Source organism: Octodon degus, unplaced genomic scaffold (genome assembly GCF_000260255.1).
Source record: "Octodon degus isolate 3935 unplaced genomic scaffold, OctDeg1.0 scaffold00321, whole genome shotgun sequence".
In the NCBI taxonomy this organism is placed as follows: Eukaryota; Metazoa; Chordata; class Mammalia; order Rodentia; family Octodontidae; genus Octodon; species Octodon degus.
The window spans coordinates 998,345-1,006,964 of NW_004524897.1; the positions used below are offsets into that span (position 1 = coordinate 998,345).

The 8,620-nt window shown below is 40.0% G+C and overlaps 1 protein-coding gene across 2 annotated transcripts in view; it reads right to left on the reverse strand.

Annotated features, from left to right (window-relative positions):
• Rnf128 (ring finger protein 128, E3 ubiquitin protein ligase) overlaps nucleotides 1-8,620 on the reverse strand; it is a 117,083-nt gene that overhangs the window by 62,383 nt on the left and 46,080 nt on the right. Inside the window, exon 1 of one of the 2 annotated variants that reach the window (XM_004647725.2) lies at nucleotides 5,619-6,371. The exons of the other annotated variant lie outside the window; for it this stretch is intronic. Within the exon in view, the coding sequence (XP_004647782.1) occupies nucleotides 5,619-6,102 (484 nt within the window). The 5' untranslated portion in view covers nucleotides 6,103-6,371. Of the gene's footprint in view, nucleotides 1-5,618; nucleotides 6,372-8,620 lie in introns of those variants that run through there. 2 annotated transcript variants of the gene reach the window in all.

Here is an 8,620-nt window from a genome sequence, read left to right on the forward strand (position 1 = left end):
TAACCAAGAAAATGGCTTTGGTACTCTCTTTCCTACACTTAAATCTGTAAACAGAGACTAAATGTAGCATTCTCTGTGTGAAAATACACATCTTCCAGAGACTGAAGGGGAAAAAAAATTGATGTGCGTAGAAGACAATTTTCTGATCAAACCATATTTTCTTTCTTAAAAAGGGATGCTTTATTTTACATTATAAAATCCAAAATCACCAATATGTTCAGCGCAAGCATTTTAATTGGACACATTAATTGTATGTGGGTGTAAGTTTCAAAGATCAAAAATAGAACAAAGAAAGCTCATTGTAAAAATTCCAAAAATACAATTTTCACAATTTCTTTGATATCTTGGACATTTTGCCCTTTAAAACCCATAAATTTTGGCCATTATGATGGCCACCACAGAAATGAGGGAGGGCATAACTTTGAAATAGTTGCACAATCTTACCTATGTTTTTTCCCTCTTATTAGATAGTATATCCTTTAACAGGGCAAGGATTTAATCTTATTTTTTTATACTCAGGCAGGAAGCACAGTAGAGAAAAGGCAGTAGAGCCTGAAAATACTTAGAAGAATTGAATTCCAATCCTTTTCCTATGAGGAGCCAGAATAACTGAAAGGAAGGTAATAATAGTTGCAAGAAAGAGGGGGCATACCTGAGAATATCTAAAGTGCCTGAATCAACTGGATGTGGCAGCTATTTATTGGAGTAGGAATGGAGGGAGGGGGGATGAGATGTAAAGGGAAAACAAGTGTTAGATGACCTGATTAATAAAATAGCAGAAATGGCACAGAAGAGAGGCAGGAGAAGCAAGGTGATGGGTTGGCCGAGCTCCAAAGAAAGATGATCAACAATGTTAAATACAGTACTGCAGAGATATCAAGAAGGATAGAACTCAAAATGGTTGGGGAATGGTTATTCTATACTAAACACTCATCATCACCCAACACCTTCGGATTGTTTTGTGCATCTCTTACTTTATAAAAAGGTCTTTTTCAAAGATAACATCCTAGAAAAAAAACATGAAACACTAAACATAATAGAGCTGAAAAGTAACTGGGGTGGTGCTAAATCAGTGTAAAATATTATTGCAAAGTCCTTTTGAATGGAAAGATTGGTAACTTAAGAGAGAAGCAATGATTTAAGAAAAGAATGATAGGGCTGGCCAGATAGCTCAGCAGATTAAAGCACCTGCTTAGGCAGGTGCGGGGACCGGGGCTTGATTCCCCATGTGCTGTGGAGGCCCCACTCCCAGGCTGAGACCACGATCCCAGCACTTGGGAGGCTGAAAATAGGAGGATCTCTATGAGTCTAATCTGTATAGTGACACCCTGTAGGCCCTGTACTAAATACATAAACAAAAGAGAAAAGAATGATAAACCTAGGGGATCCAAAACTTTCCTTTGTATAAAAAATTCAGTCTATCTACCTTGTTTTTAAAAATTCAAATTAGGATTTCAGTTAATGTGGACTCTGATGTACTCCAGGCTATTTGCTTTTAAGTTATGTTCCCCTAAAAAAGGATTCCATTTTTATTTTCTAAAATTGGGGCTGGGGAGATGGCTCAGTAGAATAAGCACTTGCCTGGCAAGCACAAGGGTCTGAGTTCAATCCCCGGTTCTGCCAAAGAAAACCCAACAACAACAAAATAAATAAATAAAATACATTTACCTATAAGGGGCCAGGGAAATAGTTCAGTAGAATAAGCGCTTGCTGGCAAGCACAAGGGCCTGAGTTCAATCCCTGGTTCGAAAAAAAAAAAAACCAAAACTCTGATTTCTCTCTTCAAATGGTATAAATCTTTCACTTTCTAAAGTACATTTACCTATCTTAACTGTGATTAAAAAGATAGTAGTTTCTTATATGTCTGACACCGTGCTGAACACTTTACCGGTATTATCTCATTTAATCCTAGAAACTTTATGAGGCAAGTTTATTATTCCTCCCTTACACAGAAGAAAACTGAGAAAAATAAAATAACTTGCCAAAAGTTAAAAGTAGTAAGTGGCAAAACCCAACCTCCAAACTAATGTTCTCAAATGTCTTTCAACAATGTACACAAACTGCTTTATATGTCAAAATGGATCCTACTGGAAACCATCAAATTATTAACTTACACTGCTTGATCCATTTATTTTTTTAATAGCCTGCAGGAATAATGCTTCTCCTGCCACACCTTTGCGTATGCTGCAAGTTCTTATGTCATGGATGATGAAGCTTGTAGCTCTATACAAGTATTTCAATAAATTCATGCCTGTACATGTTGACTTTATGAAAATTGGACAAGCAAGTACACACACCATTTCAACCCGCAGGCTGTATTCAATTAGCAGGCAAGGCTCAGGCCCATCTGCTCCGAGCGAAAGACGAACAGTTAATTGCACAAGAGTGAGAGAATGCTTACTGTGTCTTACTGTGACAATCTTTTAGATGGTTCCTCTAAGTTTAGACTGCTTCTTACATGATTTTCACTTTGAAGGTAAAGGCTGTGAATAGTAACTACATTTTGAAATAAAATTTCTTCATAATTTCCTTCCAGGTCTCTCAATCTGTTTATAATATGTATATCCAAAGAGTCCAAGGCAAGCTGTTAATAACCATCTATCATTTGATTTTCTGAAAACTTTGTAAACTGGATAAAATACAGATATAAATTGCATGGGTTTATTCTAGGCTACAGCTATGTTTTGTAAAATTTTGGTATACCTAAAAATGGCTTCATGTCCCTAAATAATTATGCCTACATAGCATAGTGGAGTTTCTTTCTGCTAAACAAAAAATGTAGAGCAACTGTTTTAAACCAGTTCTATTACTTGAAACAACTGTATCTTTGTCATCACAGGATTGTGATAGTTCAGTGTAGATAGCACAAACTGGAAGAAAGGAGAAACAATTCAAGTACAGGGTCCTATGAGAGTCCCTGAAGAGAAACTTTGTAAATAAAGAAGAAAACAATTAGTGTCATACATTTGGTAGCCCCTGTGAAATTCATGGCAATATATAATGAGTTAATCAACCTTGAAACCTCAGCCCTACTGTTCTGCCATTATGATATAAGATAAAATGCTTTTGACCAGATATTAACAGAGAGCCCCAGGCTTCTTCTCAGGAATGTGAAGAACAGTAAACAACTTAGCAAACTAATATTCAATACCACGTTTGGTTAAAATGAAGTTATTTCCCCCTATGTTGAAAAATAGTTTCAACATGAGTTCAAGGCACAAATACAATTTTATATCTCAAGTAATTTGCTAGGTGTTTTGGCTAGTTAGCTCAGTGGCAATATTTGCCTCAACAATAATTTGGATAACAATAACTTTTTAAAGTATCAAAATACCTTTCTTTATGTATTTTAATTAATCAGTACTTAGAGCTTTACTCCTCTATGGTATCCTGAAATTCAATAGCCATAATTAGATTCACAATGTATTAATATCTTTAAGTTGAACAATCATACATTTATGCATTCATTTTTGCATTCTGTTAGCATTAGTTATTATTAAAGCTAATATTCATTGACTATTATCTGATAGATGGTTTACATATGTTATCTTCGGTAGGCACAACATAAATATTATCTCCATATTACAGATGGGGAAAAGCAAGAGTCTGTAAAACAATCTCACCAAGAACACAAGGCTATTGAGCGATAAATGTAGAATTTGATTCTCAATCTTGCCTACAATGTCTGTGCTCTTCCTAGCATACCACATCACTGTCAATGAAGTATAATATATATACAGAATGCCTGGTACAATGTACAAGCTCAACAAAAATTAAATTTTGTCTCTTTTTAAGAATTTTTGTCTCTTACAGCTGTTAGATGAATGTTCTTAACAGAAGTGGAAAGAAAATGGTCTAAGTAGGAACTCTAATTAAAGCGTTCTCTTCAATTATGAATTATTCATGCAAATAAATCTCATTTGGAGAAAACATAGTCAAACCCTCTCATTTGAATGATCAACTGAAAGGTAAAGGCCTTAAAATTAACTTAGCCTTATTATTCATTTTGCTAGCTATTAAAAAGTAATTTCATTCTAATCAGTGAATTATCAACCAGGAGAGATACAGTTTCTGCTTTAATCAAGATACTAAAAATCACAGGATTTAAGAGCTGGAGGAGATCTTAGGAGTTCATCTAAGGCTGAGGATATCGCTCAATGGCCCAGTGTCTCCTTGGCAAGCATAAGGTCCTGAGTTTGATTCCTAGTACAAGATAAAAAAAAAAGAGTTCATCTACTTCACTTTTATCTCTGCATGTTCTGCAGAGTTCACATCCTCTGTCTCCACCTCCATGCTACCATTTGACATATGAATAATTTCTACAAGCTTACAAAACTGAAAGAAGTGAAGAAGGAGCTAAAGGAACTTGAGGCTCATGAGTTCCAGTTCAGTGGTCTTTCCATTATGCCACCCAGTCACTCAATACAAGTGCTCTCTAGGCAGAGCCAGTCATACTGTTTTAAGAAAAAACAAAATCTCTAGCTGTTCAGTAAGCAGATTCTTCTCCCCAGTGACTCCTGGGAAGCGAATCCGTATCAGTTAACCTTAGCAAGAGTGAATGATGTGTTATACTATCCTAGAAGCTTTCAGGCTTTATTTCATTTTCTCCTCAAGGAAAATCTGTCAATAAGTTATTTTTTCTCTTTCTTATTTATTACCATTTGGCTGATGAGGGTATTCAGAGTCAAATAAGTTACCCAAGGTCACAGGACTAGTAAGCAATGGAGCAGAAATTTGAATCAAGGTCTGACTTGAGGCCTGGCTCTTAACCACAATATACTGCTATCACATAGTTCCTCCTTTTTCCCTCCCATTTTTTTCTTTGTTCTTTGAGGCCTAGAATCACTATATACATATGGTATGGATACCTACTCACACACAGGGAGACTTTTGGAAGGGTAACTAAAGGGAGAAAAATAGTAACTCATCTCACCTCCACAAAATTGAGAACTACCTGGACTACTTTTATGAAGTCTAGGCCTTTGCTATCCTCATGCAGAACAGACCTCTTTCTTCTCAGTAAACTTAATCACCTGGCTGGAAAGTCAATAACCTAAATCAGAAATTTCAAAGATAACAAAAATCACTTGGGACAAGGAACCACTGGACACAGAAGATCCCAAAAGCTAAGCAAAGTTTCCACTAAAATTGCAATTCTTTAACAGGGCACAGTAATACAATCTTTTACCTGATACCTAGGAAACATGGAGGGAAAAAAAAAACAGGGAAAGAAGAAAATCAGCTGTTACACAGCAAAGAATGCAAAGGGCCATCTCTCCCCCTTCCTTAAAAGCCTGTGCCCACCACTACTTGATCCAAGGCAAGGCACCCTTGTAAAACACCAGCAAAAGGAGATGCAAAGAGCCCAAACAGTTCAGGATTTGCCAGTTTTGAAATCTCGTTTGCCTTACCCCCTCTTTCAGGAAAGAGGCAAATTCTGGGTTTTCTGTTCTGAGCAATCCCCATTGCTGGTGAATCTTTGGGAAGACACTGCCCCACACCGTGTGAAGGGAAAGGGCACCCATTTTCCCTTAGGCGCAGGGGGACAGGGCACAGAGGAAAATGGGAGAGACAGGTCGCGGCAGTTCGAAGGGGTGCAATTTAGTAGCTGCACTCACCGGGGTGAGACATGGGGATGACTTCATTGCGGGTCCCCGGGAAGTTAAAGATGACGGCTCCAGAGGCCCCTCTTTCGTACGCCAGATGGATTTTGTCTGCGAAGGTGCAGCCCCCGCCACGTTGGATAAGGGCCAGCCAAGAGACTTGCACAGTGCTTCCCCAAACCGTGGGCACCGAAAAATTCGTGTGTGGGTTACAGGCGTTGAGTGCCCCGGGCCCGTCGGGCGGTACCAGGACCCCAGCCACAGGCTCCAGCGGCGAGTCCTGGCCATACACGCCCTCTTCGCTCAGCTCCCACACCGTGCGGTTCACTCCGGTGTGCGGAACTCTCCAGGACACGTTGAGGTAAGCGGTCCACACAGCTTCGGCCCCTCGGGAGCCCGGGGCGTGAGGACTCAGAGCTAGTAGAAAGCACCATGCCAGCAATCGGGAAGAGCCGCAGTCACCGCGGCAGGAGACCCCGGTCCCAGGCGGCGGCCCCATGACGCGCGCGCTCCGCGTTTCCCTTGGGCCAGTGGTACACAAGCCCTCCTGGCGCTTGGCAGGACCCCGGTCTTGACCAGGTGTGTGCCAGGTGGGAGCTGAGGGACAGAGACTGGCGCACCAAGAGCTAGGTCACAGGCGCGAGGCACGTAGCGTCTGTAGAGAGAGGCTGCAGCAGACGCAGTTCCTGTAAGCTCCAGTCCTCTCAGCTACAGCTGCGGCGCGTCGGCGGGTCTGAAGCTTTAGCGCGAAGCTCCTCCCAGACGACTGGGGGTAGAGGTGGCTGAGAGGAAGGAAAGGACACTGCGGGATCCGCCTCTTAAAAGGGTAACAGGATGGGAAAGCCTTAGAGTGGGCGCTGAGGTTGTGTGGCCAGGTGTGTCACGTTATTTTATGAGCATGAACAGACGATGAAGTACCGAATCCGTCAACATACAAGGCTTGTGGTAGGATTGGAGTCTGTTTTGAATTTCAAGAATGTCTCGATCCCTCCTAACATTTCCTTAAAGGGCGTTTTGGGTTTAAGGTGCCAGAATGTGAAAGTACTTCTAAATAGAGGCAGGTCTGAAGGATCTGAGTTGCAGTCAAGAGAATTTGGGTAAGGCTAGGAGCTTGGTGTTTATTGAATCTCTGGGCCAAGGGCAGGAAAAACGCGTTGTTATTGCCCACCTTTTGTGCCCCACCCCCAGCACATTTCTCCTTTTCTGTTCTTAATAAACACCACACATCCCAATTTTTTTCTACTTATCCCAGCCTAAATATACAGCATCTGGCATCTTGCCTCCTTTAAAAATAATCTTGTGCCTTAAAAAAGAATTATCATTTTTCACAACTCCCCAAAGCAAACCCTTCCTTTTTCTTCACTTTCCACAATAGGGTGTTTACCCAAACGGATTTTCCTGCACCATTCATGACCCTAACTACTTCAGTCTCCATTTCCACTAACTGAAAGGAGACTAACCCACCTAGGAAATTCACCCATGTCACCACTGCATTATAATTTATGCTTCCTATGTGCATAATTTCTGTCTACTATGTCAATTATCTTTACTGGAGATCATTAAATGTATATTGAAATAAACTGAATTAGTACATTTGGTGTCTGGTAGTTATATATTTTTTTATTTTTATTTTTGGCAGAACCAGGAATTAAACTCAGGCCCTTGTGCTTGCTAGGCAAGCGCTTATTCTACCGAGCTATTTCCCCAGCCCCATAACTTTGTACCTTGGGACCTGTGCCTCAATTGCTTCTTCATTTGTAAAATGGGAATTATAATAGCACCTACTTCATAGAGTTCAGATGATTAAATTACTTCATACACGTATATCACTTAGAATAGTGCTTCATAGAGTGTAAAAGTTCGGTGTTAAACATCATTATTATTCAACGGTTCAGGGACACAATACTTTTAGACTTATCTTAAAGTTATTACATTGAGGCACTAGGTGGAGAAATTGATGTTTAAGATGTTCGGTCTTAGCTACTTTTTCAGTATTTACTTTATCCATTCCAACCAACACTTGTTTAATTCCCAGTTATTTCCCTTAATCTCTGGCCCAGCATTTACTCAATAAACATTAACAAGATTTATCAAATAGTACCTGGAATATAAACAAAGTGACAGTCTTGTAATATATGATCCCTAGGTTTTGAAAGGAGCTTTTAGAAGTCAGGATGGGGAGATGGGTATATGGGACCAATAGTACAGTATCTCTAAATATTGATGATGTTAATCTCTGAGATTAAAATTACCAATAAAGAAAGAAAAAAGACTAACCATTTCTAAAAAGTGGTACAATTCAAGAAATTGTCACAATTTGTTTACAAAGAACACCCTCAAAATTCAATCCAACACTATTACTTGAATGGCAGTCAACTTTATTGTACCTCGAAGAAACAATGCAATCAAAAGAAGGGAATATTGTATGAAGTACTTACAAAAATGAAGAGATATTACATATAATACATATACATTCATTATTTACTTATGCAAAACATTTATCATACAACTATCATATACCATGAACTGAATATTGGGGGTAAGACATCAACTGTCCTCGCAAAGAGCTCATAAATCACGTTGATGAAGGTAAGTGTTTAGGAAGTTGAGGCAGAAGGATCACAGTGAATTTGGGACCAGCCTGGGCAGCATAGTAAGTTCAAAGTCAGCCTGAAATGCATAGCAAGAACCTTTTTCTCCCTAGGCCAGCCAAATAACTCAGCAGATTAAAGCACCTGAAAGCAGGTGAAGGGGCCTGGGGTTTTGATCTCCAGGCCTGCCATGCCGGCCCCGCCCCCGGGGCACCCTGAGAGGGCAATTGAGATTGGGCATGGTGGTGTTCTCCTCTAATCCCAGCACTTGGGAGGCTGTAAGCAGGAGAATCACTACAAGTCTGATCTAGTAGTGAGACCCTGAATACTCGGTAGACCCTTCCTTAAAATACAGAAAAAAGCACCTTTCTCTACTCTCTCTCTCTCTCTCTCTCTCTCTCTCTCTCTCTCTCTCTCTCTCTCTCT